This window comes from Ixodes scapularis, unplaced genomic scaffold, assembly GCF_016920785.2.
Source record: "Ixodes scapularis isolate PalLabHiFi unplaced genomic scaffold, ASM1692078v2 PGA_scaffold2__306_contigs__length_199485367, whole genome shotgun sequence".
Lineage (NCBI taxonomy): Eukaryota > Metazoa > Arthropoda > Arachnida > Ixodida > Ixodidae > Ixodes > Ixodes scapularis.
Window position 1 is genome coordinate 2,612,256 of NW_024609857.1, and position 27,799 is coordinate 2,640,054.

General features: G+C 50.9%; 2 protein-coding genes across 2 annotated transcripts in view; one reads left to right on the top strand and one right to left on the bottom strand.

Annotated features, from left to right (window-relative positions):
• LOC8026551 (protein Wnt-5b) overlaps nucleotides 1–27,799 on the bottom strand; it is a 436,541-nt gene that overhangs the window by 203,287 nt on the left and 205,455 nt on the right. The window lies entirely within an intron of this gene.
• On the top strand, nucleotides 3,372–4,960 carry LOC8033274 (F-box/LRR-repeat protein 14). Its single transcript, XM_002403183.5, has one exon. It carries the CDS (start codon nucleotides 3,469–3,471, stop codon nucleotides 4,702–4,704), a length of 1,236 nt encoding a protein of 411 aa, XP_002403227.1. The 5' UTR covers nucleotides 3,372–3,468; the 3' UTR covers nucleotides 4,705–4,960.

Genomic DNA, 27,799 nt, shown 5'->3' on the forward strand with positions numbered 1-27,799 from the left:
AAACAAATAATAGCTAAAGTTTTGTTTCCTTACCCCTTTAATGAAGCAGACTGTTTCTTCACAGTGTCCGTACTTCATATCATTTGCTGTGAAACGCTTGATATTCCAGGTGCGTCTGAGAAGGTTTGGCGAAGTTCTCGTAAATAAGTCACAGTTTTCGCGCGTCAAGCACCGAGTGTGAACTAGCCTATTGCGCCAAGTCTCCGTTTGGCTAAACCGTTGCGATTGAAAAGATGCACCGTGTGAGTAATTCTTAAGTCAACAGTGATACTCAGGTGTTGAAGAACACGAGCAGCGAGGGCGAAATGCATCGTCTAACCCACTCTGAAATTTTCAAGAATCATATATTTGCACGCTCTTACATCAACTTACGACCAAAATATGACTTTGCGGTGCATTTGCTTTCTGGAAATACTGAACTAAAACCTTACCTTCAGCCAGAACATTCAAATAAAAATCTCAATGGGGTGTTCAGCCTTTTTAGAATAAAAGTGAGAATGCATTTTGTGGGCCAATTGGGGTGTTTTATTAGACGAAACGGAACTAGAGTAAATTCGAATTAATTTTCTTTGTCTTCCTTTCTGTCTGTTTAAATGAATCGTTCCAATAACCCATGAAAAAAAATTAAAAAAATACGTGAAACGTTTTTTGGTTGTTGTTCCAGATTTGATGAAGCAGGATCAAGTGAAGCGGGATGAAGTTTCCCCGCTAGATTTAGCGGGAAACTGTAAGTCACGTGACCTCAGCACCTATCTAGCCAATAATGCAATGCCCGCAGTGTTGGATTATGGGACGTCACAGACCTACACACCAGTTCAGTTTCTCCGCTAAATTTAGCGGGGAAGTTGAATTGGTGTATACGTCTTTGATGTCCCATAATGCAACGCGCGCAGTGTGAGAAAATGATGTCACATGACGTCATCTCACGTGACTTATGCACAAAATTCCGTTTCCCCACTAAATTTAGCTGAAAATTTATGTCACGTCACATGATGTTACGTGAGCTATACGTATATTCAGACGCAGATGAACATTCTTGCGAAGGAACCTCCTGCAAGCCTCCAAAAGCTTCAGCCGACTTATTGCTAGGAAGCCAGGTCTAACGAAATGTCATCTTCATAGCTAGCTTCCAGGAGGATCGTTTTCGCGAGGTTTGTTTTCCTGGTTTCCTTCAAATTGCGCCCGTGTGACTGTTTCCCCGAACAAAGGGTCGGTGTTCAGCCGGCGATCGCGCTGGTCTTTGAAGTCACCGAACCTCCAGGCGCCCGAGAATTAACAAAGGCTTCCGATCCATGTACCTGCTTTGCCGCCAGCCTGGAGACATCCTGCTCCGCAGCGGAGTACGAAGCCGATTTGAAGCCATCCCGAGTCTGCGACTACAATTTCCGACTAATGGAAGTCTCACTTCGCAAAAAGGTCGTTCGGGGTTAGGCAGAAGGATCCGCGCTTTTATGGCACCCCGGACAACGGCTTTCGTCTTTGTCCGGGAGACAACACGCGCGGGCGGCGAAGAGCAAAGCCTGCTTGGGGACAAAAGGCAGAAAAGGTCGCTGCTCCGACCAAGTCAGCTCCCGGGGACACTTCCAAGGGCGCCGCCTCTGTCAGGGGGACGTCGGCGCTCGGAACGCCACCGTAGTATCACCCAAACACGTTTCCCTGGCGGCGGCTTAGAAGAAGTCAAAAGAAAGAGGGCCCGGTAATTGCTTGGCAGCTTTCCCCAATCTCGCATCTTGCTCCAGGCACAACGGGCGAGGCAAATTCCGAAGCTTCCAGGGAGGCACTTTAGGGCACAATAAGGCGCGCACTTTTCGAGGATGTGGGCTCTGGGGAGCACGGAATAACTTTGATCCACCCAGAATGATGTACGAATGGGGTTTGAACACCAAACCGCTTTCGGCACGGCCGAAGGTGAAACAGGGCAACCCAGCGCGCCCAAGTTGTTTTGTGTTGGCGAGTTGTGTGGTTTGGGTAGATCAATGGGTAAGAGAAGAAAGCTCATTGGACGTAAGCTCGCCTGACAAAAACTCACCAATCTTTTCAGAGACATAAGCTCACTAACCTCGCTGTGTCAGGAATACGCGCGGGAAAGATACGCATCGTTGAACCAGTAATTCTTCAAGGATTTCTCGATCATATCTGCGCTTGCGCTGGGTGGGAGCACCAATTGCTAACCAGTATAAGGAAGCCAATGCTCGACTGGTCTTCCTGCCACGGGGCTGCTTGGATATCGCCGAATTTAAATAGCGCGTTCGAGTGTACTTAGTTCAGCGAAGTACTGTTCCAGAGGCAGCGACAGAACTGCTCAGGACGTGCCTCACAGTAACGAACCGAGCTGAGGAGATCGCTCGCTTCGAGATGGCTGCGGTGGTACGCAATTCGACAACGGTTCATGACAATCGACCCTTCATGTTTCCGGGAAAGAGTACAGAGCGCGGATAAATTACAACGGGACATTGAACAGCTACCGTTTTCCCCAATCCACCCCAGAAGTTTCATAGCGCGGAAAACTTAGAGAGGCACACGAAGCCTGACGTAACTGCAAATAAGGTGACGCTTTTCACAGCCGCTGCCGTGTAAGATATTGCTCGGCTTGTTTCGTCCTTTAGTGCACGTCACCAAGCAACTGTCGTTGTTGTCTTTCAAGCGCGCGACGGTGAGAACAGCCATTGCGCTCGGGTTAAAGTTACGATTCACGAAGATGAAAAGTATGAAGTTGGTCTATCAAACACGAACAGAAGTTCCGAGCTCGCCAAGGTCTGTGAAAACGAACATGTTTTCACTGTCCCAGTCTCATTAATGGCACCAGCGGTCCGGTGCGATGCGTTTGCTACTTTGACACAAACGGCGATTCGTTCAAGTGCGAGGAAGTTATGTGGAACCTAAATTCGTATAACTGAAACCAACTGATGCTACGAAGACTGCGATAGACGACTCCGCCAAGTGAACGTGGGGCGGCTTAGTTCGGACGAGGAAAGTACTACGGTAGACAGAGAACAAAGGAAGTTTTCGCGGTAACAGAAGTACAGCACTGACGCCTCGACCTTCGACTGACCGAATATTTAAATCAGGCGTTGCAGTATAGTTTTCCATCCTGCCTGGTTTCCTTCGCTCCGCAACCGCTCGAAGGGTCTTGGGGCCTTTGTTTCTATTTTTCGACGGCCGAAGCTTTCTCCCTTTGGCGGGAGCGAGGAAACATTCCAACAGCGAGCAGCGGCGCCGTTTTTCTGTCCCCATGTACGGGGAAGAAATCGGCGCTCGGAAATCCCGAGGGTCGACGCGCGGCGGACAAAAAAGCGCGCGTCGTCGGGCCGACCAATGGGAGGCGGCCGAGGGCCATCACGTGACGCGCTCCGCCGCGTCCTCGCGCGGGGCGTGCCGGGAAGGCGTCTCCCCCCGTCGTCGGCGGCGGCGCCGGACGGGCAACGCAGACGAGCGCAGGAAGCCGGCCGCCGAGGAGCGCCGGGACCCATGGAAGCGCCGGGGTGCCGGCCGCACATCTCGCGGCTCTACCCCGAGATCCTGGCGCTCATCTTCAGCTACCTGGACGTGCGCGACAAGGGCCGCGTGTCGCAGGTGTGCTCGGCGTGGCGCGAGGCCGCCTACCACAAGTCCGTCTGGCGGGGCGTCGAGGCCAAGCTGCACCTGCGCCGCGCCAACCCGTCTTTGTTCCCGAGCCTGGTGCGGCGGGGCATTCGGCGCGTGCAGGTGCTCAGCCTGCGCCGCTCGCTGCGAGACGTCATCCAAGGTGTGCCCAACCTCGAGGCGCTCAACATGATCGGCTGCTTCAACCTGACCGACACCTGGCTGAGCCACGCCTTCGTGCAAGACGTCCACTCGCTGTCCGAGCTCAACCTGAGCATGTGCAAGCAGATCACAGACAACAGCCTGGGCCGCATCGCGCAGCATCTCAAGGGCCTCGAGCGGCTTGACCTGGGCGGCTGCTCGAACGTGAGCAACACGGGCCTGCTGCTCGTCGCCTGGGGCCTCAAGAACCTGCGCAGCCTGAACCTGCGCAGCTGCCGCGGCGTGTCGGACCCGGGCATCGGACACCTGGCCGGCATGACGCCCGAGGCGGCCCACGGCACGCTGCGCCTGGAGGCCCTGTGCCTGCAGGACTGCCAGAAGCTGACGGACGACGCGCTGCGCTTCGTCAGCCTCGGCCTGGCAGACCTGCGCAGCCTGAACCTGAGCTTCTGCGCGAGCGTGACGGACGCCGGCCTGAAGCACGCGGCGCGCATGCCGCGCCTGCGCGAGCTCAACCTGCGCTCGTGCGACAACATCTCGGACCTGGGGCTGGCCTACCTGGCCGAGGGCGGGTCGCGTCTGTGCGCGCTCGACGTGAGCTTCTGCGACAAGGTGGGCGACCAGGGCCTGCTGCACGCCTCGCAGGGCCTCTTCCAGCTGCGCAGCCTCAGCCTGAACGCCTGCCCCGTGAGCGACGACGGCATAGGGCGCGTGGCCCGCTCCCTGGGCGACCTGCACACGCTGCACCTGGGCCAGTGCGGCCGCGTGACGGACAAGGGCCTCAGCCTGATCGCCGACCACCTGAAGCAGCTGCGCTGCATCGACCTGTACGGCTGCACCAAGATCACCACCGTGGGCCTGGAACGGCTGATGCAGCTGCCGCACCTCGGCGTGCTCAACCTGGGCCTGTGGCAGCACCAGCTCCACCAGCAGCACAGCCCGCCCAGGCACATTCGGTGACAGTGCGCGTCGCTCAAAGTGGTGCCCAAACGCGGGTGCCGTGCTCAACTCTGGATTAATGGGTGCCGGCTGCAGCGAGCGGTCCCGTAAGTACGCCGCCCCCGCTGCTCGGACTGGCGCCACCCGATTCTTCCCGTACGTGCCACAACCTCCTGTACATAGTGTACATAATGTTAACGCCTCTTGTACATACTTACGGTTGTACATACGAGTCATTGCGAACGTAACGCTAGTAAAGTTTGTTTTCAGAAAACACTAGCAGCTCCCTCGTTTCGCCGTCTTTCCTGGGCCGCCGGGGCAGCGTCCAGCCTTGGCGGACCCCACAATGGGGCTCGCAGCTGGCCTCCCTGCCCGGCCTTGGCCCGCTCCGCGTTTCGAAACGGCCGCTCTGAATTTCCGTCCGCGCTCGGCGTCGTCTCCGAACGCAACCCGAGAAGCACGTGCGGCGCCTTATCGCGGCGCCGGGCCGCCCGTCTAATCTCGCAGCCCGCTCGCACAGGCGCCTTCTTCCTTATCGGCGTCGGGCAAACGCGCGACCAGTTGGTTGCGCGGCGACGTCCCCCCACTGCTTTGTTTTGTTTTCCCACGGCGGAGGGATTTCCGGCTTGCCTGCGAGCCATTGTGGAACGACTCTAGCTGGCGGTGATGTCGAAGCTGGCTGGCTCGGGTGCGCCGTCCAGGGAAAACAGCGTCTCCGCTATGCTGGCCGAGTGTACGATAAGCAACTCCCTGGCGATAGTATTGAGTTGCGCCAAAACCCTTCCGAATCGGGGTGGTCGTTCCGGAGGCAGCGTCACGGTTGCGGGTTAGGAATATTTAGAGATTAAAAATCGCGGTCCGTCGTTAGGACGCGACCAAGATGCACACAAGCACCGCAAACCAATGCTGAAAACATAATAAAAATAGAAGTGAGTAAAGAAAAAAGCCGTCAGCCAAGTCCACATGTCCATCTGCCAGTAGTTTAGCTCGCCGTGGGTGCGCTCGTTCACTATCTTTCAGGCAGGCGGCGGCACCTTAGAGAGCCTAATCTCACCTTTGGTGTACCTCTAGCAGAGCCGTAAACCGATTAAAAGTCCAGTATCGAGGTTGCTTTAATTGGTTACAATGCCAACGGCAGCATAATTCCTCCATTGCGGTGACAGGTCTGTGGCTGTGGGTTTTTCGGAGAAACCGAGTTCACTTGCTTCTCCAATTGGGCTGACAAGCTAGACTGGACGTAGGCTCTGTACGCGCTGTCGCTGCCTCGAAGCTGCGTAATGAATCGCGAGAAAGCCAGTTTTGTTTAGATGGCAACGATGCAGGCTGCCAGTGTAGTGGAGCTAGCGCTTTTCGCTGGTTTCGAATTTGACTCGCTTATATCACGCTTATTATGGCGCGCTTAAATCCCGCCAGCGTTCCGTGCTCGTGGCCGCTTTAGCCATCGATTGTCTCGTCATTTGCGTGGTTGTGCGACACCTGCACGTCTGATTACACAAGGCGTGCGACCTTCTTCCCGACGGTACCGCTTTGCTTCTTGCCTACACTCATTGTTTGGAACAATACTCGAGGCCCTTCTTTCCTCCGTAATGGTGCATTGTCCCCGTTCTCTTATTAACTCTCTTTGTGATTTCGTGCCTCGTTATTTTGGCTGCATTTCGGGGGTCAGGCTCGACGTAATCTTTCCCGAGTACGTAAACGGCCCACGAGGAACACTTTGCTTCGTAAACGCGGTAGAAAGCCATCGAAGAAATACACGCGCCAGCGAGCACACACTTGCGAACGCAGCTGTAAAAGTTACTTTTAAGGCCTAAATACCTTTCAGTTACTCGAGCTCAAATGTAATTACTCACACTTATATTCTTACGAACGTATCGAATTACAGTTGCGTTACAGAAGAGTAACCAAGTTAGATTCCAACTATCAAAATACCCCAAGTACGTGGAGGTGCGCTTCGATTTCTGACACACCGTGGTTCAGTACCCAGCGCGAAATATATACTGGCATGTGCACTCACTGAACGTTCATCGTGATTGGGGCAGTATCCAGTTGCCGAAGTTTCAACTACATTTGCTTACTTACTCTACCGCTATGTCAATGGTTGTTTAGCAAGAGTCCCTTGCTAAACAATAAAGCGCCCCGTGGAGGGGATGCCTTCTTAAATTACGGGTCTCGCGTAAAAGAAAAGTTAACGTGGTGTATGTCCTCCGATGTTTTGTTTAGCGCCGTGCTCGGTCAAGTCGACATTGATTAAATACTATAGTATCGAATCAATGTCGATTTGCCCGAGCACGGCGCGAAGACATTTTTTGTACATGGCCTGTAGCAGTCGACCCTATATATATAGGATCGACTGATACACGCCATGTACAAAAAATGTCTTCGGACGTGGTCGAAGCATACTTGTACTTGGTTTCACCTTTAGTCCAGAGGCATCCGACGCTACCTGCTGATGGGAGCAACCAGACAGCCTAAAAACGGGAACCATCATGATGTTCGTCAAGGTTTTGTACAATTTATGAGACGAGTGACTGCGAGTAAAGTTTTTATTCGTGCTGGTGACCCTAGTGACTAAGAAAACAAATGTGCCACATTTTAGCGATTATTGGCTGCGCTGTCGTTTGACTAAAGCGCCCCTTTTCGTCCGCCATTATCATGAGTGGAAAGCGGTGACGAATCCTCGACGACACTCTTCTGATCGGTCTGGTATTTCTAGCCAATGAAGGCACGTCTTATATTAGCTATAGGAAGAGATTGTTGTTCGAAAGTGGGGGGGGGGGGGTGACGCGGGCCGCACAGTTTGCTCGCAGCCAGCGTCCCATATGTCCTCGCGCATTCAAACGAGTCAAGCTTGTATGGTTAGCAGACCAAATAAGAATTTAAAAAAATCATATTTTATAATTTTATATGCAAATTAAACGAATCAGATTTATTAGATTTAAATCACCGTAGCTAGAAAATAGTGATTCTTCGCCACTAAATGTATTTTTCAACGTGGCAGATTGATCGATCAGTTCGTGCTATCACTCATAAAAATGCCGATGGATGAACGTAAAATGCAGCTTAACTTTTCATTGCTGTAGTTTCTCCGCCATAGTAGGACAAAAACAGCTTGATGTTTGGTTAGTTAAAAAACACAAACCCTTATTCAATATATTCATTTCGTGATTCCAATGGGACATTACTTTTCTTGTTATTTGTAATGGGGCGTTACGTTGTTGAGGAACAAAGTTGAAGGCAACAATTAAGCTCAACGCTCCGATTTGCTCGGAATACCGCTTATTTTTGCTCGTGTTCAGTCTTATATAATTTTTTCTAGCGGGGTGATTCATTGATTTAAATACGAAACAAATGCACATAAAAAGCATAAAAGGAACGGGAAATTTGAAATACTTTCGGCATTGATTTTTGCGGAAAAGGTTCGATTTAAATCAGCATAGTGAAACTGGTCTGCATTAAACCACGATTTATATCACGATTTAAATCCCGTTTATATCGCATTGATTTTTATTTTCCACTCCGCTCGTTGATGACGGCCCGGTTGCGACAGTCGCAGAACAGTGATAACTTTGTTCACCGTGACCTTAGTACGTGTCCCTGCAGTCAAATGTGTAGCAATCAGGCATAAAACAGCACTCAGGTCCCATGAGTAGTTCGCTCAAAATCTGCGAGGTGGCGCTTACGTCGCTATGAAGTGCGAATAGGCGTGAAGGCCACTGAGCTCTGCTTTACGAAAGCTGTGGGCGCGGCGTTGGATTATTAAATGGATGCTATTGGCTATACGCCTGGTATTGAGCTCTAATTTGTGCAGCCTAGCCTGGGAACATAGACACTCGTTCCCTTTCAATGTTCGTATAAAACTCCGTCTCTCCGTCGAAACTTTCAAAAGCAGTGTTGTCGCTTTAGCGGTTTTCCCGCCAAATTGACTAGTTGCTGCGCTGTCTGGCGGAAGAGAGAGCTGTGTTGCATCTGGTCGGATCTTGACAGGTTTTCAAGTCATGTTATCGTTCGTTGGGGAGGTATAAAATGTTCGAGAATTTCCATGTATTCTTCATGAATAGATGAAATGTCCATTAAAAATTAATAGTCACAACGTGATACTAGACTCGGAATTGTTGTCACTGAGAGTAACGCCGGTGAAGCCATTCGGGTATTACGATTGCAAATTTAATTGGAACATGGTTGAACTGTTGGGCGCTTATATTTAATTATTATTATTCTGCGCGATGAAACGGGAGAGTGAATGTTTACAGGAATCAAACAAAAGAAAAAAAATGCGACTCAGAAGTTTAAACTTTGTTGCTGATTACTGGAAGTTCCAAGTGACGCCCAACGAGTCACGTAGCTCCTCTGGAGCATAGAACTTTCTGCAAAGCGTGTGAATTTGGTCGCCGAAGCTTTGAACTGCCACCATACGTTCCACAAAAGATTGGAACGATGGTGGTACGCAGGTATGGCACGTATGGCAGCAGACCTGATAACACCAAGCTGATGCACTGAGCATCGCTATGTGCGTGGGAGCGGTCCAAATAAACATTAAAAGCTCCCTTAAAAATAATAATAATGGAATATATTGTTTCTAGGCATTCAATTGTACTAAAAGGCATCCTTGTTTTGTGTCTAAAGTTTAGCGGTCTTTAATCATTTTCTTTTCGTCTTTTTTTTTTCTTTGGTGGTGGTGGTGGAGGGGGGGGGGGGGGGGGGGGATGGCAGCAATTTGAAAGGCGCTCGTCTCACGCCCTATGGAAGCAGCTTCTGAAGTGCAAAGCTCGTGCTTCCAGATTTTTCCGCGTCTGAAATCCTAGGTCTTCACCTGCTTTACGGGCGACCCAGGACTCCCTTTTGTAATGGGGCCAGAAGCTCAATCAAGATTAGAAATTGGCCAAAGAAGCGTGGGCAGATGCACTTGGAGCACATGGGAACACACCGAATGAAGGGATTAGAACAACGGTCGACTCTCATGGTGGATCTGTGGGAAAATATACGACTAAGTAGTTATACGTGAACATTTTAGAGAATCTCTGTACGAGCCGAACCCGAAAAGTGAGATTGGAACATCTACCGTGAAGAGGCTAAGCAAGCTGATTTAGATGAAAAATAAAATAAAGCAGGAGCAGAAGAATTATTGTGGGAAGGAAGAATGCAAGGACTGGTTAAAGCGAGCGTGTTGTGCCCAGCCGAGCGTTACGACTCGTTCACAGAGTTGCGTTGACTGCGTTTCGCTGCGTTGCGTCGTGCAGCACAGCGCCTCCCCATTGGGTCGTCCTAAGGGTCGCCGTAGCAACAGCTCGACGCAAGCAGTCTTAACGAGGCAGAAGTGATTACTGTCGCACTACAAAGCAACGGCGTGAACGAGCCTTTAGGAACGGGAGGCGATTTGCCATCCTGCTTTGCTTTGTTTGAGAGGTCGAACAAAAACATTTCCAGCGTGCGGGTAAATTTTTGTGATCCGGGCTTACTGGCTGCCGTGGCGACAGCGAGCAGGCAATATGATTTGGTCCGACGGCACACAACGTGAACGATCGTTCAAGCTCAAGATGACGGAGACACATGCCCCTACCTTTGCGGTTGTTCAGACACTCTTTACTCTTGCTTAGAAGCTGTCGATATCCCGCCCGGAAATGTTACATCGGCCGTCTTGCTTAGATCAGTAGTACGTCGTGAAACTCGAGCCGCGGATTTGCAGGCTGTAGTACATTTCTGATGCTTACAGGAAGATGGCGCTGCCGGTCAAACGCAATCATCATCATCGTTTGCTCGGTTGCGTCAATTTTACGATTCATTAAAACACGTTACATTTCACGTACGTCTTTACAGAACGGAGCAGCTGCACCGTTCATGATTTCGGAACCGTGTGCACCAAAAGCGACTCTCTGAAACTCCCTACTGTCGAAAACGGAAGAACTGAGAGAAAATGATTTCAGAAACAAAAACGGAAAAGGTCTAGAGATGCGTGATATTGCACAAAATCGGTAAGTTAAGCGAATTAACGACAGACGGAATTGGGCGCAAAAGATAAAGGGCCCGCAGAGGCGTAAATGTTCTCGGCTAGGTGGCGCGAGCTAGCGTCCGATGCAAAGGATATAGCTAATATCGCTCATCCATCCCGAGTGTGTATTGAACCGCGCTGCAGTCTAAGCACCAGTCATCGGTCTTTATTTTAGAAAATTCAACCAATAAGAAGGGCCCCCAGTAGTTTGCTCAAGTAGCGACACGGCCCATGCATGTGACAAAATGAATTAAAGGACGCCTTTCGATACTGAGACTGGACCACTGTTGTGGCATGATTTTGATGGCGTTCACCGCTCGAACTGATTGAACGAAGGCCAACGACAGGTACTAGGGTGCAACGTGTTGCACTGCATACGCCGTCTCAACCCAAGTCCGAGCGCTACCAGCACTCCCGGCCAATGTGGACAATTATGTTGCGCCAGAAGTGTCAGGTCATGGCGTGTTTCTACGCGCGTGTTATCGCCAACTCGTCCATTCAAGCTCGCAAGGATTCGTCATGGCGTCGCGTTTAGCCCGTGCTTTCGTGCTTGCGCTGAGCTTTGGACACCTCCAGATAAAACGGCGCACGGGGCCTCGTGTCCAGGACCCAGAGACACTGCAGCTGCCGAGCCCCGCATTTTGGGTGCTCGTCCCACGGGCGTAAAGCCGCACACCATGCTTATACATCGTACCGAAGACGCGGCGTTCCCCGCAGAGGTGACCGCGAAATTATCCGCGCCTCCAGCACGTTCGAAATCTGTATACTCGCACACTCGTACGCATCGAACCTGTCTGCAGACAGTCTTTGTACCACCCATGTGACCGCTGTACAAGGACTCGGGCAGTGGCTGCGGACTGTCTTTTGCATGAAGTACTCGGGAGTGTGACCGCTGCCTCCGCCGACGGAATAAGCCCGACTTTTGGGCGGCCAAAACCATGTTCCTTTTAACCCCATCTTCAAGATGCAGCGTCTTCTCCTGGCCGATGTGGGTGAGGCTCCTGGATGAATCTCCCACAAGAAAGGCGCGTCTGACGTGGCTGCGAAGAGGTTTTGTTTCTCCGTTGACACTAGGCATAAAAATTGGAAGTGGATCCAAGCGGACCCCAAAACTTTGGATCAGACGCCTTGGCGTCGCCGCGTGCCAGCGTCTTACTCGTTCTAAGACACTGCGAGACGCGCTGTCGGCGATGCTGACACGAGCTAGGCGACGCAGCGTCGAACCACCAGTGATGACGTTTGCGGGGGGAGGCTCTGGCCTCGTCTCCTGGTTGGTATTGGCCCTGGGCCCCCGGGGCGAACCTCGGGGTCGGCCGGGTTCGGAAAGTCGTGTCTCGGCCGACGACGAAGCGACAGGAAAGCGGGGGGCGGTCCCGGCGCTCCGCCGCGCGTGTCGTCAGACGTCGGCCTCCTCGGTACGGGAGCAGCGCCGTCCAACTTTTTTTATGGACGACACGCCCGTACGTGCAGCCTTCGCCTTTGCGAAGGCGTAAACATCCGGTCCTTGCTGGGAACTTGTGGCCCCCGCGGGCGCCGGCGCACCGACGACGTCCGTGACGTCGCGGGTCCTTCTCTCGGGGTCCCCCTTTGCGGGAGCGCCCGACCAATTAAAGGAGCTCGCTCAGCTGCCGCACCAGAAGCAACGCTGGCGACGTCGAATCGCTCGCTCTTCCTTCTTGACGAAGAAGCTGACCACTTTTATTAATAATACTATTATTATTAGTATTATTTACTGGCTGATTGTGACGATTGCGCGACGTAGTCTCTATGCCTGTTGTTTTGATCTCTGTGAGGTAGAGATGAGAAATTATGTCCAAGGGCAGGTGCTTATGCTCGACTCCTTGTACGGTATAGGACTATACTGTACAACTTTCTGTGGTAATGACATTTGCTACTACAGTTCACCTCTTCGTGCGAGGATCGCGATCGGAGGTGTCGAACCGCGATCGCCGAGTTGCAGGCATATCCGCGTCTCTTTCCCTACGTTTTTCCCGTCTCTACGCACGAGCCAACGCTTTGACTGAAGCAGTCGGAAAGACCTACAAAGTAAATTACACCATCTCTGTCGAATCTTATTTGTCTTTCAACCGAAACAGAGATACGCCTTCGATCTAAGAAATGCCGCGAATTTCATCACACTTCATTAGGACAACTTTCATCACAGGATGAAAGTTGTCCTGTTCCCGTCCTCGTCCTCTCTGCTTTATACTTTCAAGTTTTGTATGTGAATTTCATCGGCGCTGGAGTCTCGAGGTCACTGATAGGTAAACATTTCGCGGGCGCGATATAGCGAAATAGGAGCACGCACTCGCTACGGAACGAATTCGAATCACATTTGAATCGCGTTCAGTTACCGCTAGCCCTGGGGGGGCCGATGGCGCAGTACAGCTCGGAACACTCATAGCAAAGTCTCGCGCTGCAGTACCCAGGGATCCTGGGCTCAATCCCGGCCCCTACTCTCCTACGCCGGTGATCCCGCTAACCAAGCGGTATACGGAAACGATGAAGAATCCCGGTTCCGTCTGTCTCACTTGTCCATGCACGTTGCTTGTTCGTTTTGACAACCTTTGGTTGCCAAACTGCGCGGAAATTTTACGGGGTGAACAAAGGGGCGAGCTCAGAGAAGGTAGCGACGACACTCCTTAGCGGCCAATCAGACGAATCGATGCACACATGAAGTCGTCATATTTGTTTTGCAGGGAACTGGAAAACCTGCCGCGGACTTAAACCAACAGAACCCGAAGGACCTAAAAACTGTTCTTAAGGTTTGACATATCCCAAATTCCAGACATGTACAGGTTACCCAAAAAAGAAGCTAAATACGTTACTCGTTCCTGATTCTCAGAAGGAACGGGTTAGGTTACCTCAAAAGTAACGTGTTACTTCTCCCGCTACTTTGACGGCCAAATACACAACTGCTTTTGTTTAATGGTTTATTGTTTTTGGCAGTCGTTGCACTTAAGCACTAGCTGGCTCTTAAAGTTTTCATCGGTAATGTTTCCCCGCTTCCTCGAGAATGCGTGTCCGGCGACGCTGAAGAGTGGTTGTACTGACGCGCTCAAAGAAACGGCGTTGTTGTGCTTCAGGAAGGGCTCGTGAATCTGGGATTCCTTTCTCTCGTTTGTTCTCTATGCTTCTAAAGTTCCAAGTTGACAGTGGGTTCTGTGCCTTCTGGTGTTGGCAACCGCCGGGTTTACATTCGCCCTGTACACGATTCTAGAGGGTTCAACCACCGAATCGTATTGTGTTCTTTGAGTGAAGGACATTCCCAGCTGTAGAGTTCGACCGGCGTGTTCAGCGATGAACGTCGCTATACTGTTATACTGTTTAGTTGTTTTTCCGGTTGCCAATCTGCCTTGGTCGCAACAGACGCATTCTCAGGTTAGATTTAAAACGAGGCTGTTTAAGCGGTGTTGTACACGTTACTTCTCAAAAGTAACGAAATACCGTCACTCGTTATTTGGCCTTCAATGTAACTAAATACCGTAACCCGTTCCTTTTCTAAAAGAAGTAACTCAATACGTTACCCGTTACGAAAAAATCTAACCAAAGGTAAGAGAAACTCGTTATAGTAACACGGTACGTACAGTCGGGGACAAAAGTCCCCAGGACGCACGAGGTGCGACTGAAACGCATCGCTCTGCCATCTGCCGGCGGGTCGCCTGGTTTCGAGATCACACAAAAGCGCATGCGCGTCCTACTCTGCCTGCAAGCATGTGTGTCATCCCGCTTTTCTGCGTCGCGGCGCCTAACTCGGAATCGGGCGCGTGGTACCGCCTCGGAGATAGCGCTTACTGACATGGCAGATGGCACCTATGAAGCAAGGAGTCACGGCTGCTCAACTGGGCGATAAGCTCAGCTGGTTATTAGCAAGATGCGCTGACACGGTGAAATGCGGCGCAATGCCTCGGGCGGTATCTCCATTTTCGGAATGTGTAGCAGACGCTCGTCAGCCGCAAGCGCTATCTCCTAGGCGGTACCACGCGCCCGATCCCGAGTTAGACGCCGCGTCGCAGAAAAGCGGAAAGACACACATGCTTGCGGGCACAGTAGGACGCGCATGCGCTTTTGTGTGGTCTCGAAACCAGGCGACACGCCGGCAGATAGCAGAGCAGTGCGTTTCAGTCGCAGCTCGCGCGTCCTGGGGACTTTTGTCCCCGACTGTACATGTCTGATCCTGACTAATATGATAGTAAGGTTATGACATCAAAACTATTTTTTATTCGTTAAATTATACCTTTTAAATAATTTGAGTGGAACTCTATTTTGCTGCGCAGTGAAATGGTGTGCTCCGGCCCCGTTGCCACCTGAAGTTGACCCTGAGCATAGTACGTTGATGCTTCCTTGCTGTTTGGAAGAGTCGGTGCCACTCTCCCCGAGTTTCTAGTCACGGACAGTTTCGAAACCCCAACGAGCTATATTGGTGGTCGCCGCGTGGTCGTAACCAGCGCCTGTGCCGTGCGATTGGACCCGAGGCTAGGCGGTCTCCGAAGCGGTGATGGGAACAGACGCTACTTCCGACGCTGACGCAGCATTCGTTCCCAACATACGCCGTGAGTTCACGATGCGGGGAAAACGCGGCGTCTCCAGCTCGCTGTAAAGTTTGCCACGACGATAAGGTTTGGTCTCGACTCAGCCCTCTACCATAATAATGATGTAAGGTGACACTGTTCCCTGGAAAAGAAGTGGATCTTTTTATAAACGAAGTCCCTTGTCTAGTTCCCTGCGGCGTCCACGGAAAGTCGATCGTTGCAGTCGACGTCATCCCAGCTATAGGCGCAGGGGATGACGTGGATAACTTGGGGAAAATGTGATCTGAACGAGTGAACGTCAGGCTCAGCTTCCCCAGCGTGGTCTCCGGTTTGAAACGCCTCGTCCTCTTCTCGTGAAGTTTGCTCTGCGGGAGAGCAGGCACACGGGCGCTTTTCATAAGAAAAGGCGACTTATTTTTACGCGAAGACGGCAATCAGTTATTTTTATTTTGTGTAGAAATTCGGTAATCATCTTGTTGTCTGATGAAAGGGTAACTCCGGACATTTTCTAGATTTTAGGGTTACGACTGTTTTTAGTGCATCTCAAAGTTTTGTTTTCGGAGGTCTACGTCGACACCGCAACTACCGGCTTGGGAATGATGGCAACTTTCGTGATCAGCCGCATGGCCATCGTCTGATGCAAGTTCGTACCACGGTACCGCAAAACGTAGGACTGGCCTAATCGCAAGACCAGTTCTGATTAAGATACGACGGCTGTCTTACTGCTTTGCTTCATACATATCGAACATCTGTAGCAAATGTTAATACACACGCATAAAGTGACGGGTCAAACAGAGAGTTCGCCGCGATGAATAGGTGGTATTCACTGGGCACCTTAATTGATCGAGGCGCGTTCACGGCGCATGCTCGGAACGAGTTCCCACTTATATTTTCGGAGGAACTAGTCTTGGTGATGTGCCATGTACGTTGCAGAAGCGCTGTGGAAGCCTGTCGTAAGCTCGCGCTGAGCAGGAACAGATTCATCTATGGCCGCCAGTGATTGCCAGCTAAAGTTAACACAAAAAGAACGCGTTCAGTACCGGCCCAAAGCGTGCCTGAGGATTACATCGCGATATTATAGGAAAGCTCGCAGTAGCCGGCAGACGAACATCTGGTGTATAGCTGTGTGGCGTGAAGTCTTCCGAGCAGAGTTTCGATCTGGGTTTTTGGATCTTGGACGAACGGCGTCGACCCGCACCTTTCTTAACTTGCAGGTTTTGGGGAACTGGCGAAAACGCACGTCCGGTTTGCTCCGCCGGTTGTTTGGGCAACCCACAGCAGAGCAAGGTGTGCTCGGACTCGCACAAGGATGCCAGTCCTTCGGGCTCCTTGCACTTCGGCATCACGACGCGCTTGACCGAGCGAGGAGTCAATAATTTGTGCGCCATCGCTGAGGCGCACTTTCTAACGACGGCCGCTAAACCTAACATAACGAGCAGAAATTGTACACTGGGACGCCTGAAAACGCAGCAGAAAAACATGGCGGAAGAAGTGGCAGTGCGAACAAGGAGCCGCCTTGAGTGCGGACACGACATCGGGGCACAAGGTTGCTCGACAAACAGCCAACCCGCTGAATGCCCGCCTAGAAGCTGGGTGGTAGCATATTAATATCGGTTTTAGAGTGTATCGCGGTTCCCCATTAGTGTAATATTTTGGCAGTGTTAGTATTTAGTCTCCGTAAGTCAATACGAGTCATTTATTCTGGTTCGAGCTTTGATCGGAGTGACCCTTTAAACTAAAGTTCTGTGTTTTCGAATAAATCCAGTAAAATTCGAAAAACACTCGCCGCTAAAACTTTGTCAATTCGGATTTATTGGGAAAACTCTCATTCGAATGCAACGATGGCGACAAAAAAAATCGTAATTCTACAAATAAGCTTGATCAGGGCACAAGGTCAGTGGTTTTGAGGAGGGGCCTCTCCAGTTTCCTTTAAAATCTCCGACTATTAATTAACAAAACGGGGTTCATTGTTTATCGCGTCAAGTTTTATCCAGCACAACGGATCACTGAAATTTTGGGTCGCGGCAAGAGCCACGGTTCTAGTTTGCAGTCTGAACCTAGATGAAGGCGCGCTGGTGTTTTTATAACAGCGAAATCTATATGATCATAGAAGGGACGCGGGTAGCTGAAGGTTCTATCTCACCATTCTTTTCAGCGCAGCCGCATAATAAAGCGGTGGAAGGAGGAGAAAACGAGCTTTCCATAGGAGACCACCTCAACTATTTCAGTGATATTGAAGTATTGACGTTCATTCAAGTAACGCTTTGTTTGTAAGTTTAATTGCGGGACAGATAGTATTACCAGTGGCAGGGGCGCGACCACCCAATCCAGCCGAAGAAATAGCATTCGATACAGGTGCTTTCTTACGAACTGAGGGCAGATTTGTGTCGAAATAATATTTGTTTTTACGTTGAATTTTTAGAAATTGGGCCCGCAGCAAAATTAAACGCCGGATCTCGAATAATCGGGAATATATCCTCAATAAACTCCAATTAACTCCGAATTTTCGGCCAAATTCTACCCCGAAAAATACCCTCCGGATTTCACGAGAAATAAACTCCGAGAACACGGAGTCCTAGCTATTGGCGACGTGCGCGACCGAAAGCGTCGCTGTGGTCGGCCTTCCACGATTGGCCCAAAAGCTGACTATGACGTCGGAAAGGGTATACCGTCGACGGAAATAAGAGGAATGAAAGAACTTTAATTTCGACGGTGTTGGCAGTGTTCCTTTGAGAGCGTAATGATTTCAGGCTTCCACCATGCTCATTACAAACACCATCGAACTTGTTGTTCGCAAGGTAATGACGTCACGAAGGGGAACCATAGGAGGGCGCCACCAAAACATCTCGCCGCTAATAGGCTACTTCGAGTGCCCGCGTAAAATAACCCCACGACGAGCCACACTCTAAAAAAAGCCCGTGCGTCTGCTTTCCCGCACAACACTCGGAGAGCCAATCAGCACAACTTTCGGAGGCAGCTCAGCAAATGACGATGCCGAAACATATGTTTGGACCAAAAAACGCAGTCTGAGTTGTGACATTAAGCAATGCAAGCGTGACGTTTTGCATTGCTTAATGTCACAACTCGGACTGCGTTTTTAGTCTAAACATATGTTTCGGCATCGTCCTTCGCTGAGCTGCCTCGGTAAGTTGCGGTGATTGGCTCTCCGGGTGTTATGCGGCAAAGTAGACGCACGGGCTTTTCTTACAGTGTGAACAGGAGTGATCGCATCTGAGTTGTGGTCGAGACCTCAAGGCTGGTCTCGTACGCGCTGTCGTAATCGTTTGTTCAGCGTGCGCGCCTGGCATTGTGAGCGCTCGCAACTTTCGAACTGGCTGTCGAAAAGATGCCGCACCGGGCGGGCACCTCAACGTTGTGAAACGCTGGAGCGCAGTCTGCGCACAGTGCTCCGTGTCGCTTGGAGCACATAGTCACGTTATCTGTTCACAGCGCTGGATTGGTTGGGATGACCCGTAGCGTCCGCTGCGAACCATCGCATAAGCTGAAACCGGGTACGCCACATACGAGCCCAGCGTTTAGAGAACGACGCGGAGCCGTTCTTGAAACATCCAAACGCAAGAACACCTTTGCAGCAACTTACTGCTCTCCCTGTAGACGCTAATCATTTCTTTTAGTTCAACCAGTGGAAAGGGCGGTCGGTTTCACGCTCCAATGGGCGTGCAGTGCCAGTGGCAACAGGAAGAGACGTCCAGTGGGACAGTGGCCAGTGGAGCGATGCATGCAGGGGGTTCTCGATAGCGCGGCGCTTCCGCGTTGCGCAATGTTTTCTGCGGACCAAGGAAGGAGGTGTACCGCACCTGCAGTGAGCGGCAACAGCAGCCAGCGTTACGGTTTCGCAATATTTAGCCGGGGGCCCGCTGTTTCACAGCTGGGATGATCCACCGCGGTGGGGTTTGTGTCCATGCGTAAGCGCGTCCCCGGTGCACTGCTCGACATTTAGCGATAAAATACCATAGTGGTTATCTTTGTGTTGTTGTTGCGTACAATCGGGCCGTCCCTGCGTCTTCGTGACCTGCCTTGGTTGTTTCCTAATTCTCCCGGGGATCAGACGTGTGCTACACCACAGCGTGTCGTTGCCTCCCGGCTGAAGAACGGGTTTGGTTTAAGAACCTGCGAGACCAAGTGCAGCTAGCGAGACACCGCCATCTCCCCGTATCTTAAATGTGAAGAAAGCTCCGGTGTACCGTGGAAGGGGTGAAAAGTGAAAGGCACACCGCTCGTCCCATTCCCTCCCTCAGTGCTATAGCGGGAACTGGAAGTAATATACACTCTAATATGCCTGCGCGTCTAATTACCCGCAATACACTCGAAGAGCCAATCTCTGCGATATACGAAATCAGCTCAGCGAATGATGAGGCGGAACATGTGTTTAGACCTCAGAATTAAGTCTCCGCTGTGGCACCACGCAATACAAGCATGACGCTTTGTACTGCGTAATGCCACAGCGAAGACTTAGTAGTAGACGCGCAAGGTATTCATTAGAGTGTAGTTGGTCTAGTGTAGTTGGTCTCAGCCTTCATCCAATATAGATGCGAACAAGTCGACCTCTTTTCAGCTACAGTGCCGACATCCGAAGGAAAAAAAAAAAAAAAAAAAACGGTTGCGATGAAAAAAAAAACTTTTATTTGATCATTGCAAAATAGCTGCTCCGGCGATGTGTGTCTGTCGCAATTGGCGTTCAAAACAGCTTCCAGAATCAAGATTACATGACAAAGTGCCTAGCGTAAAATCAGCAACATACAAGGACGAATGGAAGTGAATCTAAGCAGGAGTATATTGTCTATCCTTCCCTCGATTTTAACCGTCCTTCCGCTTTACTGTATTCTGCCTTTTGAAAAATCTTCGTAGCCCGTCGTCCTCACCGAATCCCAGGGCTCTGCGGAAGTGCTCGGGCGATGATCTTGGGTGACCGTAAGGATATTTCCTGGGGTTCCCTCCCCACATAAAGTAGATGTCGTGTCGGTCTCCTGGGCCGACTTGCTTGAAACAAAGTCCCAGCTGAGACTAGAGCAAAGAAAGCACTGCCCAAAGCCAGCGCACGTAGCTTTTATTTCTTCCTCATTTCTAAAGTTGGTTTCCTTCCAGGATCACCCGTACGTAACAGGTTCACAAGAGTGTTATACCGAGGAGCTAGAAAATGTTCGAATGTTAGGAATTCCTTAGCATGTCTAGGCACGTCCTCATATACATCCTAGTCCCAGTTGATGCGGAGCCACGAGTGGCTACAGAATAAATCAACTGTCCTTAGAAATCAGTCAACGAGCATAGAATTGTCACATAGGTAATAGAGCGGTAATCGCAGGTCCTTGTAGCGTCCACATCGATTTTTATAAGAGATGTCCGAAACTTTAGTGCCATTCGGTGCTCGCACTCCAAGTGGCGCCGTCGTCGACAAGAAAGAACGCGAGCGACCTCAAAAATACTGCCTTCGCTGATAGGGGAGAGGTTCGCCAACATGGACTCCGCCGACGAGATTTTGAGCTGGAAGTACGTCAGGTGAAGCCGCCCTATATCTATTGATGCATGATAGCAGCTCCGCCCAAGTCAGCACGCTCAAAGTTGTCACTTTGGCTTCGCTGCAGGCATATTTCCGTCGAGTTATCGAGAATGTGAGATAACGCGTTCCCGCCAACACAGCTCGACACATAATTTTCGAAACCTAATTAACTTCGTCATTCGCTGGGAGCCTCGTGTCGTTCGCCGTGATTGTCGGCCAGCGTGTTCTGCAGGAAAGTGGACACACAAGCGTGTTTTCGTGTGCGGGTGCACCGCCGTGCAGTACAAGCCCACGCGGGCCAAAACATACAGTACAAGATTCCCGGGGGCATTTCGGTTCGCGCGTTGCATTAGGCGCTTTTATTGGTCTTCTCAAGTTCTCTGAGTGCATACTCAAGAATCCTTCGCTTATCTCGATCATGACCTCAGCGCGATATTAGTTTTCGCCTCTCATCGAGGAATGCGCCGGGTTTTTAACCAACATCATAAAATTGTGTACTTGCAGAGGGATGACGTCACGCGGAGGGCACGTAGTTATATATATATATATCGGTTTTTTTTTTTTTTTTTTTTTTTTTTTTTTTTTTTTTTTCTTTTTCTTGATGTCGGGGCAACCGGGCACGGACGCGGTCTTTCCCCCGGCGAGCGAGCGGGCCGCTGGGGCGCGAGGCCTCGTCGGCGGTGCCGGGGCGTCACGCCGGGTTCGGCGTGCACAATCGGTTGCGGGGGGACCGCCCGGCGAGGCCCTCACGCCCGCGGGGAGCCCCGGGTCACGACGACCGGACGGGATCGGACGCCGCCTGCCGCCCCACGACGAGCGCTGCTGGCTGCCTCCTCGCTGGCCGCGAACGAAGCTCGGAACACACGAAAGCCACTGTCGAGCACCACCGCGAGTTTTTCTGGCGCTTGCAGAGGATCGCACTGCATCTTAGCTCGTTGCATACGTCCTTCCAATAGTTACGAGTCCTCAGGCAAGCACGCGCGTGTTCGCCGCTTCGCCAAGCGAACAAATCACGCGCCATACGCACGAACACTGAAAATAGGACCGGCAAGGAGCCCTTTTTTGAAAAGGTATTATTAGCGGAACACTGTATTAGCGGTGAGATGTTTTAGTGGCGCCCTCCTATGGTCACCTTTCGTGACGTCATTACCTTGCGAATAACAAGTTCGATGGTGTTTGTATGGAGCATGGTGGAAGCTTGAAATCATTGCGCTCTTAAAGCAACTCTACCAACACCGTCGAAATTAAAGTTGTTCCATTCCTCTTATTTCCGTCAATGAGAAATCCTTTGCTGACGTCATTGTCAGCATTCGGCCAATCTTGGAAGGCCGACCACAGCGACGCTTTCGATCGCGCACGTCGCCAATAGCAAACAGGGTTCGTAAACAACGTAATCCCGATCGAGCAGGTGGAACTAAGGCCCCTTGATGCGTTTGTTTTACCAGTATAGCGCCAAATGCACCAGTGCACGAAGCCCGTACCTCGTGCGAACCTTGGAAGCAAATGGCGGCGCAATATTGAAACGAGTGGCCTTAAAAGCAAATAACGGCGGAAACATTCGCTCGTGACACGTGTCTCGCACGTGCTCAAGAATGGCTGTCGGTACTTTAGAAATCGTGGAAAGTGAAAGAGCATTTCAAATGACCTGCCTATTCCGTTTGCTCTCTCCAATCATACTGTAGTCTGGCACAAGTTAATAGTGCGCACTGTATAGAAGAACCAACACTTAGCATCCACCACATCGAGTAACTCCGCGGATGAACGAGGAAACGCAGTATTTTGTTACGTGTTGCGTGGGCTTGTGAAAGACTCAGCCCAGGGCGTGCAAGGAGGAGCACTCGATTGCCGGGCTATACTTCGCTTAAAGGCCTGTTTTTTCTGTGTCCAATCTATCTGTCCTCCTTGCGGGTGAGCAGTATGGGCCCCTCAGGCGTTAGCGCGACGCTGGCCTCAGTAGCTGACTGTTTGCGCATTGCAGGGGAACAATGGCTGCTGGTCATGAGTGGAGCGAGAGGAACTTCTGGCGCATTCTTGTTTCTGCCGACGGCCTTCTGATGGCTGATGAAGAAAGCAGTGCGTCCGAGTGAACCACACGAGCGCTGCGAAAGTCGAGACATTTATCGCGGGATTTACGGAGGTCAGCCCTTGGTACAGACCTCTTGTTTCTTTGTCACCGTCGAGCTGAAACGAACCCAGAAAGAACTCTACGCTGGACGACATAGAATAAACGCACTCTCGTCGGTCGTGAGCTAAAATGACGGCAGCGAAAGAAGTGCCATATTTTAATTATCTCCTTCATTGCGATAAAAACATTTCTCTAGCAGGTGAGTCATAAGATGACCCTACATTTTGGGAAGGGTGCATTTCTTCAGGAAGCCTGATCTATCACGCGTCACCACGTAGACGACAGCCACTCTTTCTAGTCAATGCAACTTTGTTATCAGCTTCGGCCTCAACTCCGGGCCAGCTTCGTATATATGGTTAATTCATTCCGTGTTTCGGCGGATGAACGAGAATCGTTTTTCTTCCTTGAAGCCGGCCGCTAAACGAGGCGTCCGTCCTCCCGGTTCACGAGGTGCGTGACAAAGGAGCACTGCACGGCCACCAGGTAATGATACCCGGCCCTCCTCGAATAGAGCACGCACAGAGCCGTGAACGCGCGCTCACTCGTGAATCGTGATGCTCGCCTCACGCGCCTCCGAGGGGGGCGTGGCGTCGCCAGAACCATCCAGAACGGATCCCTTGTTGGCGAGACGAAGCGATGTTTAAAGATGTCTCTCTCTGCTTTCTCTTTTTCTCGTTTATTTACAAACAGGACGACAATCGCGAGGCACGTGCGTGTGTACGCTTCGGGGCGCCCGTCAGAGCTTCGGCTGTGGACGTGCTTCTCCCGTGGTGGGACAGCGTGCAGTCCAAGCTAACCGTGGGCGCAGATTGAAGTCTTCAACGCCCAGCCTTCCCTTCTGCACTACCCTAGAAGGTTGTCCCCAAATAGTGGTAGGGCCGGCAGAGCACGAGAGTGTCAAAACTTTTTAGTTACTTTGGTTTGACCAGACGGCGACTCCAAAATGTCTTGCCACCGGCAGTAATAACAGTTCGGTGGCATTTTTTGTAAGTTTTATTTCTTTTCTTCCGTTAGCTTTAAAGCCCTTCAAATCTCCGCACGTCTGCTCTTTTACAGGGCACGCAGTGGGCCGGTCACTGTTATCAACGAAACGCACTTCTCGAATGGTGGATATTTATCCGATGATGATAGGATCCGCGTACACCTTAAAAATACCTCGGCGTGTGCGATAGACGCGCGGTAAATTTTTGCGTTTTAATCGACAGGAAATGCATTCGGAAATCGCCTCTTCCCCGACATATCATCCCTGTTATTCTCAAATCGGTACATCGTCAGAATGTAAGGGCAATTCACTCCTCGAACGTTCCTTTTCCGTGAATTTTGTTGGTCTGTGATGGAAGTTCATTATTTGCAGGGTTCACAAATCGCGGTTTGATCGTGCGCAGACGAGATAATTTATGGGCAGCACGCAGGCTGCGGCGGAAGGTCGATTATGTTCCGATCGCAGTGATTAATGAATCACGTACACCGAGATCAAAGTCAACTCTCCCGTTCGCCGGAGTTGCAGCAATTAATCCGTCCAAGAACTCGGAAGAAAAGCAAAAAGTGCACGCATCGATAAGATGCGCTTCCTCGACAGACAATATAATTCTGCTCTCTTTTACGAAAGTTTTTTTTTTTTTTTTTTTTTTTTTTATACTGTCGGCAACGCTGGGGGATTCATGATATACCAACGCGTCGACTCTAAATTTCCGAGGGAGACCACGGCACGCGAAACTGGTTTCGGTCCGTACGGTTTCCGCGTGGTGCGTATTTTGTAGTTCGTTCCTGTATATCGCCGATGTGAGTTTCTGTTGGAACTTCTATCCCACGGGAGACGATTTCCTCTCCCGCGAAACCATCCCAACAATGCGGCGTCGCTACTCGGCCGAGTTACTGCCAGTCCCAGGCTTGCTAAATTTCTACACTCGTATTCATCCGAAGAACGGTAGTGGAAAAAGGTACGGCTCCTTGGAGAACGTTACAAATTTACCCCTTCACGCGTTGGACTACATTATAGATATCAGTAGGTGCACCTTGGGTTAGCTTTCCGGTTGTTTTATCGAGGCGTACATGTTTCGAACGCCAAAAGCATAGTTTCTGCCTTCGACCAATCAAACCTTGTACAACTACTTCGCGCAGCGCACGAAAAATGCGCAAAACTTGCAAAATCTCTTTTTCTTTTTTTTTTTTTTTTTTTCTTTTTTTGGTGCGACAACGAATAGAGGTACAGCAGCTGCAAACTGGTCACTAGGTACTTTTTCTGTGCCTGAGGTTCGACCCTAGATAGTTGTATCCCTTTGCAGCTTTACCCGCTGGATCTAATGTGCCTACAATGTTTAGCATTCTGGAGCTACGACAATTACTTTTGTCCCAGTATTTTGTTATATATTTTTTTTTTTGTTTTATTCCCAGCAACATTAGGTTGAGCCCTTACGGAGTAAAATAGAAATGCGCTTCCTCCAAGATGTGTGGGGCGCTCTTGTCTGAAGCGTCTTGGTATGGGATGAGCAGAACCAATAGAGCGGCTGGCTGATGGCGCCCGAGGCAACTTACCGGAGTCCTTCTTACGTTCCCTCGGTGTAAAGCTAAATAACTTCATTTCCCCAGTGAAACATGTGTCGAGTACCGCGATGATTTTAGGTGTCGGCCGTTTGGCTTAAATTCCTCTAATGAAGGTATTGGTGGGGCTCATTATAGTCGTGGAAGGAATAACGATCTTAGTATTCTCGGGAATTATTTTAAACTGTCCTTACGACATCTGCGGCGCAACACCTCTTATAGCATTTCTTATTCGGTACATATAAAAAAGCGAGTTGTGTTATTGGGAAAGTATCACTGAAGTTTGAAGTACTCCACTTGTATCTCTGGTCTATTGCAGGTAAAGAGGGGAGGAACAGTTCCTCCCCCGGGGCCCTCCACTCTTTTCACTTTAGAAGAGGAAGCGAGCCCCTCTTGGCTTCCCCCATATTGGAACGCCGGACTAGGCGTGTTAAATTAAATATTTTATCCCCCTCTCTCTCTCTCTCTCTCTCCAGAATTAGCTCTGTGTAAGTGGAAAGAATGGCCGACTCTGCGGGAGGAGCCGGTCCTGCACTTTTCACAATCACCGACTATAGGGAAATCTCAGAATACGTACTCCGACACGTTTCTTGGGTGCATTTTTTGTCCCCGGCTATTCTGTCACACACCCTGTCTATACTAGTCTGGGACCAAAACTGTATACTAATATGTGTCTGTTAGTATCTTGGCATCTATAGATGCCAAGATACGGAGAGATCGATATAAAGTACTAAAACGTGCTGTCAATATACGCCTAGCGACCCTTTCGTTTAGTCTCGTGCCGAGCCACGTGGTTCGTGCGGTTGAAAAAAGGAAAGAAACATTTAAACCCGAAAAAAAAATGACAAAAAATTGCGGGCGAGACATTGGAAGAACGAGCGACATTACGCTTAAAACCCATCGAGCTGGCCGCATAGAAAAGGTGGATAATTATACCAAGTGCAATGGCCATCCACGATACTCGATTTGTGGAGTTGGCGCTGTTGTTTCCTGGAGTCGTTATCTTTGGCGCATTTGGACTTGAGAAGCTTGTAACACATGACATCGCCGTCTCTTTTGTCCGTTCAATTATTTCTCGTGGCTGGAGGGCTGTGCAACGCGAATGAATTCGAAGTCGTGCGTGTTCTCTATTATACTGAGCTAAGTCGATCTACCATTGAAATCGGCGGCATGATTCACGATATATAGATGAGACCATTCGGCCAGTGGAATATGACTGTTTGCCTGGGATAATAACTGGGGTTGTGCGGATATTTATACAGCGTGTAGTTGGTCAGACATTTGAAAGTTGCGACGAGTCACTCGCTGTAGATGAGCAATTTAGCCAGTGCAGTACAACCGCTGGCCTGGGGTCTTTAACGTCCATCACACAGTGGTGTTTACACGACCGCGCGCCGGCACGATGCTGGAAGGCTGCGATGAAAACTAGAGCCGGGGTCACGCTGCTTATACACCATACAAATAACAGCCTGCATACAGATTCGAATGCGAGTCACCGCGAGATACGTGCTTCGAATGCCGCGTGGCAAGGAGTTCAAGGAGACAACTTGGCACGCGGCATTCGAACTTCGGGTATTCCGGCGACTCGTGTTTAGAAGTCTAGAAGCGGTGAAGTTGGGTGTCTTACGCCAACACGCGCGATTAAATGGCGAATAAGCGCCAACGTTTGTTTGCGCGCTGTGTCGCCCAGTTCGATGAAGCCCCGAAAAGTCGGAGCCGTAATGTCTTACTGCTGCTATGCGAGTGCGAGTGCCGAACGCCACATACGCCGATGCGCGTACTTAGAAAAGTCCGCAAAGGGAAATGCAGCTTGGCGACCGAGCGCGCTTGTGGCTAGGTTTCGCGTCGTTTCTCGAGCGTATATGTCTAATCATCGGTTCCCTGCAGCTCAAGTCTTCCGATTTTAGGATAAATTTGGACCGCGGACCAGCGTGAGACGGGCATCCAAGCCGCACGAAGAGGACTCGTTTCCATGGCTGCGCGCAGGAGCATGGACTCCATTCCGCGCCAGCCGTCGTCCCCGGGTCCGCTTTGCCGCTTGCCGCGTTTGTTCCTCGTTGCCGCTATCGTCGTCGTCACCGGAGGAGGCCGAGCGGGACGGCGTTTCAAAAAAAGCGAGCCGAGGAGAAGGCAGAAAAGGAGGCGGCGGGGGCCGAGAAAGACGGGGAACGTCTTTATGGAAGCGTCAGGGCCCGTGACAGCTCCGGGAAGAGTCCGACGCCGCGGTCCGCCCGGGCTTTTCCCCCCCTGCGCGACCGGGACCAGCGCCGGGGCCCCGCGGAGGAAGGGTCCCCGGCGGGGGGCCCCCTTCCCGACGCCCCGCCTGGGGCTAGCGCGGTCCTGCCTCGCCCCTGTGCCGGGCACTCCCAGCGCCTTGGGATTCCAGGTCCCCCTCCGCCTCCGGATTCGCGGAC

Coding starts and splice junctions, on each gene's coding strand:
- LOC8033274 (XM_002403183.5), top strand. CDS start 3,469: ATGGAAGCGCCGGGGTGCCGGCCGCACATCTCGCGGCTCTACCCCGAG.